The sequence below is a fragment of the Gorilla gorilla genome, chromosome 22 (assembly GCF_029281585.2).
Source record: "Gorilla gorilla gorilla isolate KB3781 chromosome 22, NHGRI_mGorGor1-v2.1_pri, whole genome shotgun sequence".
NCBI classification, from domain to species: Eukaryota; Metazoa; Chordata; class Mammalia; order Primates; family Hominidae; genus Gorilla; species Gorilla gorilla.
In genome coordinates, this window is record NC_073246.2 from 41,953,295 (window position 1) to 41,966,150 (window position 12,856).

The window sequence follows — 12,856 nt, forward strand, 5'->3', positions numbered from 1 at the left end:
ATGGTTTACCTCTGTGTTACTTTTAGTGGAGACCAAAATAGGAATACTCAATGCTACATTTTAAATGCTTTCCCCTCTAACCGAGCCATTCACCCCAAGTCCCAGGGCTCTGCCTCCACTGATCCTTCCTTGTTAATGAGGACTCATCCACTCTTAAACCAAGTGGTGGACAGAACTTTAATTATCCCAAAGTGAAGGTCACTCAAGTACCCCCTTAGATGTTTGCCTGATGAGATCCATGTATACTCCTCATTTGAGTAAAAGCAAATTATCCCATGAAAAAGACAACTTCTGAAAGGTGCAACATTCCTACTTAGGACTTGATCTTGAACCAGATTGCTTGCTCTGCAGATAAGGAACTGGGCTATGTACCTACATCGTGCTAATTATGCAGAGCCCAAATTCAAACGTTTTGTCCTGATTTTTCACATGGTCTCCATGCTCTTTCAAATTACTGACTTAACTAACTTGTCATTTATTGATTTTGTTAAAAAGAGAGTAATGAAAAAATTCAAGTAATCAAATAAAATGAGGAGCATTTTGGTTACCTGGGGGGCTGCATTTACGGCATGCTTAGACAAGCTATATTTCCACAAAAACATATGGGGAACTACTCCTCTGTGAATATCCCAAAGATCTGTTTATAAACCTCACTAGGGACTTGGGCTTGTCCTTGCACCAAAAATAGAAGTGTGAGCTAGTTCCTTCTGCTCTTCATGAATAGTTATGAGGCAGTCAGCGGCTGCTCTATTAAATAGCGATGAACACTAAGTGCAGGCTATACTTAAACAACAATAAGGGGTCTGCTACCAGATTGCCACAGGAAGCAGGCTAAATAATGGCTGTGAACCACTGCGACTGGCTGGCACCAAGATTTAGAACGTGATTCAACTCTGCGAACCAGGACAACCAAGGCTGGAGGTAAATTCTTCCTCCTCAGAAGACTATAAGAAAACGGCCCAACAAGCCTTGAGATTCAGAAGCTAATTGTTTTTAGAGACAGGGTCTTGCTCTGTCGCCCAGGTTGGAGTGCAGTGGTGCAATCACAGTTCACTGCAGTCTTTTTTTTTTTGAGATGGAGTCTTGCTCTGTTGCCCAGGCTGGAGTGCAGTGGCGCGATCTCAGCTCACTGCAAGCTCCGCCTCCCAGGTTCACACCATTCTCCTTCCTCAGCCTCCCGAGTAGCTGGGACTACAGGTGCCCACCACCACGTCTGGCTTTTTTGTATTTTTAGTAGAGACCGGGTTTCGCCCTGTTAGCCAGAATGGTCTCGATCTCCTGACCTCGTGATCCACCCGCCTCAGCCTCCCAAAGTGCTGGGATTACAGGTGTGAGCCACTGCGCCTGGCCGGACTCACAGTTCTTCTTTCTCTTTGCACTTGGCTGTTCCCGTTGTTTAGAACACACTTCCCCTGCTACCCCCAAAACCCGCATAGCTGGCTCCCTTGTTGCAAGGCTCGACTCAGATACCATCTTTCCAGTGGAGCCAGGCTGGCCCTGCGATGGGGACGTCTTCTGTGTCCTCTCCCCGTTCTCTGTTTAATTTTGTCTGCTTGGCACTTATTACTCTCTAGCATATACTTAGTTGCTTTATCTTATCCATTAATTATCTGCCTCTCTCACTGGAAAATATGCTCCACTGGGGTTTTCTTCACCTGCTCTGTTTCCTGTGTCTCCCTAGAACTTAGAACAGTATATGGCCAAAGTAGGTGCTCAATAAATATCTGTGAAGTAAATCCTCACATTGATTTATTTTGAGGGCACAACGTGAGCTGAGTGAGATGTCCCCAAGACTTTGTTTTGAGGCAATAATATCCTTCTCATTCTAGAAGGTCATTGGATTCAAACTAAGTTATTTCATTATTTAATATTTGCTGTCACTTTTGACAATCTATTGTTACATTTATATTTATCACTCTGTGTTCTGTGAACCTCAAAAATGATAACAATTGGTCATTAGAATGGCAGCAAACCTTAAAAAAGTGATTTGAACAAACCTCATTTAAAACCTGGAAAAAGAGTCCAAATGTTTTCCCCGTGGAAGCAAAAATTGCATCTTTTTTGCATGGCATAGGATCATGCTAAACATATTAGTTATTATTGAGCTATAATCTTCAACCATCCATTTATTTGCCATCTGGTTGTTTGATTAAAATGAGAAGAAGAGGAGAGCAGAGACGGTTTCATAGGGCAGAGAATTTCCCAGCTTAGCCAATCAATTATTTGCAGCCACTGCCACTCTTCAAAGACTTAATAGTCCATCATCCTCCCAAATATGACACAGAACATTCCTTACATGTACAATGACTATTGGACTGTTAGGAGCATAGCTCATTATAACACTAGGGTAGAGATTTTTTATTATGTGCACAAAAATATGAACATCAAAAAAGCTGAACTAATTTGACCATTCCATTTGAACCTTTTTCTGCTTACACCCAAATCACTCACTAATACTGATTCCTGGACCTTAAACATTATATATGTTAGCTCTCTACAGTATACAGTTATCTCTTTGGAGCAAACACCTCTTAGAAGGCTGTTTTTTAAAAATAAAAATCTTACATAAACATATAAAAGGACAATCTTTCTGTCTGGGTGTGAGGGATGCAGTCTCTCTTCTCTGGGGTGATGTGCATGGGTGAAACAGGTGGATATCTAGGAGCATGAAGCCCAGCAATGGGTGATGCTGCCATGCCAGGGATCCCTGGGGACCTAGACTGAGTGGGTATGTTCTGCTGTCCAATCTGCCTTCCTGGCCTGGCCCTCAGCTTATCTCCCTGAAATATGCAGATACTTCTTGGTAGAAAATGGTTGAAAAATAAATGTTACATCCATCTAGAACACATAACGTGGAGTGATAAAGCTAGAAACAATGTTGAATTTTTTATTTTATTTTTATTTTTTAGGTAAGGAAAACAAAGTGGTAAAATGACCTGCTAAGATCTGAAAACCAGCTTATGGCCACATGGGGCCTAGAACACAGACTTGTGGTTCGTATTCTCACTGTACCAGGCTGCCAGTTCCTTTGACTTCTAGAGAAAACAGCAACACAGACCAGGGGTAGCTGTTCAGTATCTTTCTCTCTGCCAATGGACATGATTTGTCTGGAACCCCCTGGCCATGTCCAAATATGGTTGATCCTAAATTGACCAGTTAGGTAATGAGGTTTTTGTTTGCTTGGCCCATTCACCTGCCGAACTTAGATTGAACCAACCTTTCATGGGTAAAAGCTTTGCTTTTACTTCTAAATTAATCCCATACAAATCCACCTATCGGAGGAGCTTGAAAATTCTCTTCCTTTTCAGTCACTTTGACCATTTGAAGGAAAACCACTGTAACTATCATAAGTGGTTGTGATTACTGGTTTTACTGTTCCTAATTCATGCTGGTAACTGGCAATAGGAAGACCATAATTAATTCCTCCTCTTATCAACAGATGGTCTTGCAACCACAGCAACTGCCCTATTCATAGAGGATGCTTGCTAATGTCTTTCTCAGAGGCTAGGGAGAAGGAGTAGGAATGTACTCTAGAATATCAGGAGAAGAGAAAAAGCAAATCATCCTAACTGAGCAAATGTTGAGCACGTCAGAAAATATAGCCCGCAGTTTCACAGCCTCTGGACAAAGGCATGATTTACAGTTTCGGAGCAGATAGGGGAGGGGGCCAGGGTAGGTTGTGCAGAGCACAGTTGAGGGGAGGAGAAGCTCTCTGGGGGGCTGAAGGAGCCCTGCTCAGTGTACGGACTGGTGAAGCAGGCCAGGGGTGGGGTAGGGGTGGGGGCTGCGGTGGTGAGCAAAAGTCACGCCATTCTAAACAGCTACTGTGCCTACCTCCAGGCACCATTATCACCTCCGCGGTGCTAGTATGGCCAGGGCATTTTCAAGAGAAATCAGAAAGCCAAATTTTATGTGAAATCTCCTCATTTTAAATGTCATCAACTAATTCATATTTTTAAAGTCTACCTTTGACAATTTCTTTTATTAGGTAGATCAGTTATTACAAGTCAAGTGACTCTGACTTCTTTGTTTTCCATATGTTTTATCAGATCTGCTTAACACAAGTGCATGTGTGTTTGGATGTGTTCCCTGTGACCCATAAATGTCACATAAACAAAAAGCACGGGCTGAAGGCTTTTTGCATGGGCTGAAGGCTGAAGATGCAATTTCTGTAATCTTCTCCTGGAAATGTGATGAAGTACCCCTTATGAAGGAGATACTGTACAGGGAATTTGCATCTTTGCTTTTCCTCTGAGCTCCAGATTTCTGCTACCAGTTGTCTATCTGACACTTCCTCTGGATGCCTTAAAAATAATCCCAAATTCAACATGACCCAAATAGGTCTTTTCATTTCCATCAATACCTCCTCCCAACCTACCTTCCAAAAAAATCAAAAGTCCATAGCCTGCCTCTATCTTCCTAATCTTGGCAGATGGCACCAACATTCATCAGATCAGTCACAACAAATGTATTTTAGAGTTATCCTTCCGTGGTGGCTCATGCCTGTAATCCCAGCACTTTGGGAGGCTAAGGCGGGCGAATTGCCTCAGGTCAGGAGTTCGAGACCAGCCTGGCCAACATGGTGAAACTCTGTCTCTACTAAAAATACAAAAATCAGCCAGGCATGGTGGCGGGCGCCTGTAATCCTGGCTCCTCGGGAGGCTGAGGCAGGAAAATCGCTTGAACCTGTGAGGCGGAGGTTGCAGTGAGCCAAGACCGCACCATTGCACTCCAGCCTGGGCGACAAGAGCAAAACTCTGTCTCAAAAAAAAAAAAAAAAAAAAAAAAAATGGAAAAGAAAAGGAAAAGAAAAAAGGAAAAGACTTATCCTTCATATCATTGTTTTACCTACGATTCACATTGTTTTGAAATACCGTATGGCCAAACAAAATGTCTGTAGGATGGAATCTGTGTGCCAATGGCATTCTACTACTGCCTTCGGTCTTCAAAGATATTAGTGATATGGAACATGGGAAGTTTTTAAATAACAAAAAGTACTAATTTTATATGTATAGATGCAGGAGGAAGTCACAGGCAAATGTGTTGGTGATGGGAGTGGGAAGAGGTCCTAGATCCACCCTCTTTCTCTCCCATGTAAATCATCCTAAACTGGCAATGTTGAGTTAACTATCGGAGTCCTTGACATTTTCCCTACTTATTTCCTAGACTCTGATTTTCCTTTTTCACTTTTCATGTAATCATTGCAATATGAAAGGCCTAAAATGCAAATATCAGGGTGAGGTAACACGTCAGGCAATTAATCCATACGTGTAAATGCTTCATATCAGAGTGTTCCAGTATTTACAGAGTAAAAAGGTTGGACAGCACAAGAAAACTGAACATTTGAAGAGGGGGACTGGGTGGAAAATAGAGTTTGGGGACGTGAAAGTAACACACTTGTCACAGCTTTGCCGATCACAAGCCTGTGGACGTGTGAAAGGAAAGCTGTGAAGGATGCATTTCTGTCTTCCACAGTTGTGAACATTCTCGTACTTATTCAATAACACTCTTCATTCATCCCCTCCACGGTTATGAATGGGGCAACTACTGTGCTGGCTACTCCTAACACGAGGATGAACTATGAAGGCTGTGACTTCCAGGACCAGAACAGACAGTGAACAGACAGTGGTAAGAGGAGCTGATGGGTGCCCTGGTGGAGGGTGCTGATGGAGACGCAGAGCCTTTGAAGAGCATGGGACATAGCACATTCCTTTTGTGCTTTTCTTTTAACTTGGATTATTCTGTTAGAAAGAAGGCTTGACCTCACCAGTAGTAAATTTAGATGAAGGCAAAACTAAAGCTACTTCCTCTTTACGTGCTTCTGTTCCCAGGCTAATGGGAAGCCTTCTATTGGTTGTGTCCAGCCAACAAGACAACTACCTGTGGCATGTCTACAAATACATCATTTTCATCTACACCTTCAGCTAGGCATTACATGGAGATTTTGGAATGTATAGGAAATTACATTCTTTTCTAAAAAGAAAAGACATTATCAATTTCAGACTGCCATTATTAAAAAAATAGAAATCATCAAGGCAAGTTGGAAATTGTTCTTTCAAACATGGTATCTGGGGTGCTAGGTCTTGTTCTTACCTCATGAGCATTTCAGCTAAACTCTTTGCATCTGGGGAAAGAAAGTTAACATTAGTACATGGTAAATAACTCATTAACATTCACTTAGGCATTTATGACAAATACTCTACAGTCAGATCAGAACAGTCATTTTGAAACACAATCATATACCCAGCTCACTACTAATGACCTAGAGTTTCATGGAGTCCTTATTTCTTCTAAATGGGACTTTTAAAATGTATTTTATTAATTACAAAAAGATCAACATAACTATCCTATGATTATAACATTCTCAGACATCTACTAAATGTTTTATTCCAACCTACAGTCACTTCTATGAAATCCAATTTTATTTTCAGTAGTCAGAAAATTAACATTTTGAGGGTATATCATTTACGTTGAACAAACCCATGCTTTTTGTTATCAAAATATCAGAAGTAAGTGGCATTATTACAGAGCTCTGAGTTCCTTGGGTTGACCATAGAATCGTATAAATGAAATATAAATGTTCCTGGAAACTTAGATGTTTATTTTGAATTCAGAAATTAAAAAAACTTTATTTTTTTTTTCTCTGAGCACATTGTTTACCAAGACCGGGTTACCACTCTTGACAGAAAGAATCCTGACTAAAAGTGTAGGAAAAAAAAATCCCTTTTTTTGGTGGTGTTATTTTGAAATTCCCGTTTCCCTTAAAATATAATTTATTCTTTTTACACATTTGGTCCTGGCAAAAATGAATGTTTCCTTACTTAGAGCACAAAAACCTTCTTTTTGTTTTTATTTCATTGCTCTCTAAAAAGTCTTGATGCTAAGTATACTGTTCAATGAACAGAACTTTCCGGAAATGGACTCAACTGACAGTGTGACCAGCTCTGCAGTGAAAGTATACGTATGTGGGAGCATTTCCATCTCATGCCTTTGGGGGCTGACAATTAAACGTAGTCAGTTTCTGCACAGTGGGCAGCATGCTATTTCTGAAAGACGTGGACAGTCACAGAATGACCACGTAGAGGCTGTCCTTGCCATGAGCCAAGCTTAGTTCGTTAAGTCGGCCAGTCCCAATGGTAACCCCAAGATGGGGCCTGGTTTTGTGCACAGATGGGTTCAGCCTGGGAAATGAAACAGGGCCCATCTACTCCACCCACACAGCAAAGAAAAGAAATCAAAATAGGATTGGATTTCCCAGTTCATGTCTTTATATTTATCTGCAAAGACACAGTAAATATAATGAATTTCCTCTTTCCCTGAATGGTTTAACACTTACAAAGTATATATATATATATATGTGCTTATATATACTTCATGTGTGTATATATATATATACATACACACACACGTATATATACACATACATATAATGCCAGAAGCCTGGACTTAATTAGCTCCAATGAACTACCAAGCAGTGGCTGGTACAATACCCTAAAAAGGGGGAAACAAATTCAAAGAGTAAACATCCCACTTCAGTTCACACTTGAAAGAGTTCTCAGCCTCAATTGTCTTCTGAATCAACTGCTTTCCTCATTCTGCCCACCACAATAATCTCTCCTTTTCCTATTCTCGGTCAGTCAACACAGCTCTCTCCTATGAGCTGTTCGTGGCAATGTACTAAGGAATTGCGGAGTCCAGCAGGGAGAAAAGAGCTCCCCACAATGACTGCCATGCCGACAGCAGACCTCTCTTGGCTGCCACGTGCAGGCATCCTCCCCAAGGCTAAGGTCTTTCGCAGGCCTAGATGCCCAAAGCCGTTTGGGTCAACCCTTCCCTAAACCTAACACTGACCCCCCTTAAAGGAGCATGGGACGTGGGGAGCTTTGCCATGAACGGGCAGTGTGCTCCATGCAGAGAATTCACATGCATCGGAATTATGAGCCCATTTGAGAAGTAAAGTCTAGGTCAATTTGACTGGACAGAGAAGTTGCCAGGATGGTGGTCTGGTGCGTAGTCTAGACATTAAAGAGCTAAGGAGATGTGACTTTGTATTACTGACCTGAAAGCTTCTACCTGGGCCAAAGGGAGAGAGGAACAAGGAGGGCAGAGGTGGGTGGTGGATGGGTGTGGGTGCTGTGAACTAGCATCCACCAGGCAATCCAGAATGCTCTGAATGTGGAGGTGGGGGCCTGGGACTTGTTGAAAGCTTCTTAGTCCTTAGTCCAAGTGAGAGGCTCTGGGCATTAGAGAAGACAGCCGGGGTTATGTGGGTAACATTATAATGTGAAGATAGAGGAAATCTGTAAGAATCAGAGTCCTACCAGGTGTACAGTGGGACAAGGAGGAGTTGCAGGGAGTCCAGGAAAAGGGCAAGATTTGGGATATGCAGAGCTGGATGTAGTAACATGAGTGACAGGAATGGACTAGAACAACATGGAAGCAGCAATTTGGGGAGAGACTTGTCTAGTTTCAATATCGGGGGACATTAGGTGAGGCTGTTCAGAGGCAAATTTGGAATCAAATTTGGAAAGATGCCAGGGCTGAGATGAGGGTCTGGGTGTTTTTCATATCCCCATAGAGAGAGTGCAAAAAGAAGATGGCAAAATCTCATCTGGGACACACTTTTGTTGAGGGTGAGAAGAGAGTCTGAGACAAGCCAAGAAAAAAATTTAAAGTCCCGGAATCATAGAATCTTAACAGCAATAAAGACTTTTCAGATTGGCCACCTAATGAATGTTGGCATCCCTTTCACAATGTCTTACACAGACGTACACATATTCTCTGTCTGCATGAATCCAGAGCTGGGGCCACTGCCACTCCAGGGTTGGGGTCGGTGCTCCTGCTGCACACCTAGTGTCCTTCCTCTCCTCCCAGTACTCTCCTGCCTTCCAGGTCTGCAGGTCTCTCCCAGCCAGCATGTCCCCAGGGGAACCTTTGTTTTTTCTCTTCTCAGTCCTAATCTCACTTATTAGTCAGCATCCTTACTGCTGGTGTGCCCAACACTGATACCCACACTGCAGGAAGGGTGAAGACTGGAATCCATCTTACTGAGTGATACCTGCGCTTTGAAACCTTCAAAGGGACCTCACTGCAACAGCCCTCATTAGCACAGAGAACCCACCTTCCGTGCTGGTCCAAGCTGTCATCCAGCTCCGCTGCCGCTCACTTGTAACCTCCAACCTCTCTCTGAGTTTCCTGCACTTGCCACTTTCTGCAGAGAGCCCAAGACTTTGCTAGTGCAAAGCCCTCCATTGTCCCCACCACCCCATGCAGACGCAACTTGCTCCATGTACCCTCCCATGCCCAGTAGGCAGGGGTGAAGCTTCGGTTCCCTCTGCTTCCCTGGACCTCTGCCTTATATCTCAGACAGCCCTTCCCAGCTCATACTGTGCCCACCTGTTTTTGGGTTGTCTTTCTCTTGGCCCTTTTGGGCACAGTCCTGTCCCTGATCCATAGTGAAGCTGCACAAAGATTTCCTGAGGACACATTTAATTGTGAGAGATATCTTCCTTTTCTTGTGCAGAAATTCCTTGATGTAATTTTAACCTGAAGTCATTTGCCAGCTGTTCAGATATTTCCATGTAGCTGCATTTCCCTTGCTTGGCCTCAGCTTTCTCTTTTCTGGGTTACATTCTCTAATTTTCTCAGCCACTCCTCATACGGAATGATTTCTAGGTAATTCCCTACTTGGGACTCTCTTCTTTGAAAGGCTTGTGATTTTTTTATTTCTTTATAAAATGAGGCTGAGAAAGACGCTGGTAATTCTTGATCTTCTAGCACACTAGGGAGAGCACAATGCTCATTATACGTGTTGCAAATGAATTTTCTTTTTTACAACTTCTATAGAAGACTACACAATTATTCCTATAAACTGTATCTTCTTGCTTCCAGCCTTTCAAAATCTCTTAAAATGTGGATTTGTCCCTCTAATACATTAGCTTCCCCACCAGGATGTATGTGGCCTCCAAGATTGGATTAGCCTGCCCATGCTTTCAGCTACATCCTGGTGTACCCTTATTAATCAGCCCTGTCAAAATGCAAATGGAGTTTGTCTGGGCCCCTGGTGGTCCCTTCCCTTCCCTGATTGCTCACAAAACATCCTTTCTATAACCTCAACTAACTTATTTCAGTCTATAATGTCCAGAATTAATCTATTGTTGTTGAAAATGGGTCCAGGGTATAGATGCTCTTTGACTTATGATTACCTCCTGATGAACCCATCATCAATTGAAAATATAATTAAGTCAAAAATGCATTTAATATGCCTGACCTACCAAACATCAGGGCTTAGCCTAGCCTATCTTCAACGTGCTCAGAACATTTACCCTAGCCTACAGTTGGGCAAAACTATCTAACACAGAGCTTATTTTATAATAAGGTGTTGAGTATCTCATGTAAAAATGATGGATCACATATCACTAACCCAGACAAAGATCAAAATTCAAAATACAGTTTCTACTGAATGCATATCATTTTTGCACCATTGCAAAGTCAAAAACTCCTAAGTTGAACCATAGTAAGTCAGGGACCATCTGCGTAATCATTTTCTAACACCTCTAATTTGCATTTGATTGTTCAAAGGTTATCCAGAAAGATCTTGGGGTTATGTCTGGAAAAATTTTGTTCAGAACCCTAAAATGTTATCCTTCAGAATCGTGGGACTGGAACCCCATGACAGCTTCCCTAATTTTTTAAGTGGTGGAGATCTTTCCCTTCAGTGAAACAGCACAGCATTTATTCTGTCTGCATTAGGCTGCTTACGCTTTGGAACTTGTGTAATAGTTCTTTGTAAACGTTGTCTGCAAAAAGCAACATCTCCACCTCCACATAATGGCTAATACAGAGTATGTTTTGAAAAAAAATAAATCATTTTAAACTATCAGGGTGCTGATTATTTTCATAAGCATCCTGAGTTTCTCCCTTCCCCTCCCCTCCCCTCATTTCCTCCCTCCCTCCCTCCCTCCCTCCCTCCCTCCCTCCCTTCCTTCCTTCTTTTTATAATCCCTGGTCCACATTTTCTGATTCAAATAGCGTTTCTCCTGGTACACATCAAGCAAAGCAGATGCTGAGCAGCTCTCCTGTCTACCTGCCATCTGTTAATATGAGAACATTGTTCACAGCCTTGTTCTTCTTGCCCAAACACAGCTAAACAGCCCTTGCATTGCCTGTCACATTTTTTTCCACACATTTCAGATCAGTCTGAGATTCAGACTTTGCGACATCTTTTCTAAAGCCCCTTGCTACTCTCACACTTCCATCCTTGGCTCTGGGCTCCACAGATAAGGGCTGTTGGGCTGGGAAATGATGGAGAAATGATACCAGGATAATCTAGTGATATTAAAATGTGGAAGGAAGGAATTTCAAAAGACAACATTTGCTAACACTCTGAATGCTGCAAAGAGGGCTAAAAAATGATGGCTGAAAGGATAATTTGGAGATCAGAGAATAACTGGTCATCTGTCTTCAGGAGAACAGTTACATTTGGGTGGCGAGTGGAAGGGGACTGTGAGAATTTGGGAGTAATTGAGAGGTAGTGTAGCTGAGGACAGAATACTCTCAAGTATTCAGCGGAGAAAAGAATCAGAGAGACAGTAGGATGAAGATATGCAAGCTAGAAGGAATATGTATATGTGCCTCTCTCTATATATAATGTATACATATTTAAAATATAATTAGGGGAAGGCTGAAGGGTAGTGAATATCGAAATACAAAATCAATAGACCAAGTATTTTTGATGGGCAAACATAAAATTATATAGTAGCTATTGATACTGTGTTAATACATCTTCTAATTCCAGATATAATTGATAAACCTTTAGAGCTTACTTAATATTGATGAGACAACCTGTTTCTTACTTGAATATTCAAAATCCTGCAGAAGTTTCATGGCAAGAGGAGTGGGGTAGGGAGATTGATCTGAACTCTCTTCTAGCTCTGCCTGGACTCATATGTGATTCTGGATAATTCTATAGCTGGCCTTCAGTTTTCATGTCAGAAAATGGGGTATGATGGCTGGACGCGGTGGCTCATGCCTATAATCCCAGCACTTTGGGAGGCTGAGGCAGGCGGATCACCTGAGGTTGCGAGTTCGAGACCAGCCTGACCAACTTGGAGAAACCCCGTCTCTACTAAAAATACAAAATTAGCCGGGAATGGTGGTGCATGCCCACAATCCCAGCTACTTGGGAGGCTGAGGCAGGAGAGTCGCTTGAACCCAGGAGGTGGAGGTTGTGGTGAGCTGAGATCATATCATTGCACTCCAGCCTGGGCAAAAAGAGCAAAACTCTGTCTCAGAAAAAAAAAAAAAAAAGAAAAAGAAAAGAAAGAAAATTGGGGCATCATAATGGGCAGTTCATACTCAACCATTTTGCATGGCTATTGAGAGACTAAGGCAGGATGGTGTATAGTGAAGTACTATGGAGAAGAAAGAGGAGTGAAACAATGGGAAGCATTAGTAGCCTGTGGATTAGTACATGGTTAGATCGAGTTTTGGGAAATGGCACCTCTGGTTGGATGAGGAGGCTCCCAGCTTGGTCTTGCCCAGTTCCTGTGTTCTGTTTGTAGACCACGGCTTGCATCCTGGGGTTGTGCCTGGCATGAAGGTACACATCAGCAAGGCTGAGCATGACACAGCATGGCGTGGGAGAGTGCCCACCATGGCCCCAGGCACTGCAGCTGTGCAAAGCTTGAGAGGCTGAACTGCCTCACATTTTGCACACCCAAATGTTTCTTTAAAAAAGAGAAATCTTGTTTATAGCCACATGGCTACGTTTTCATATCTGAAGTTCTAGTTACGTAAAATGGAAGACGCTTAGGTTAATACTTCTACTGGACAGTCACTTGCAGATATCCACAAA

The 12,856-nt window shown here is 42.4% G+C and overlaps 1 protein-coding gene across 1 annotated transcript in view; it reads right to left on the reverse strand.

Annotated features, from left to right (window-relative positions):
• Window positions 1-12,856, reverse strand: part of DSCAM (DS cell adhesion molecule) — an 836,416-nt gene that overhangs the window by 44,509 nt on the left and 779,051 nt on the right. The window contains exon 28 of the mRNA XM_063702725.1: window positions 6,094-6,124. Within this exon, the coding sequence (XP_063558795.1) occupies window positions 6,094-6,124 (31 nt within the window). The remainder of the gene's footprint in view (window positions 1-6,093; window positions 6,125-12,856) is intronic.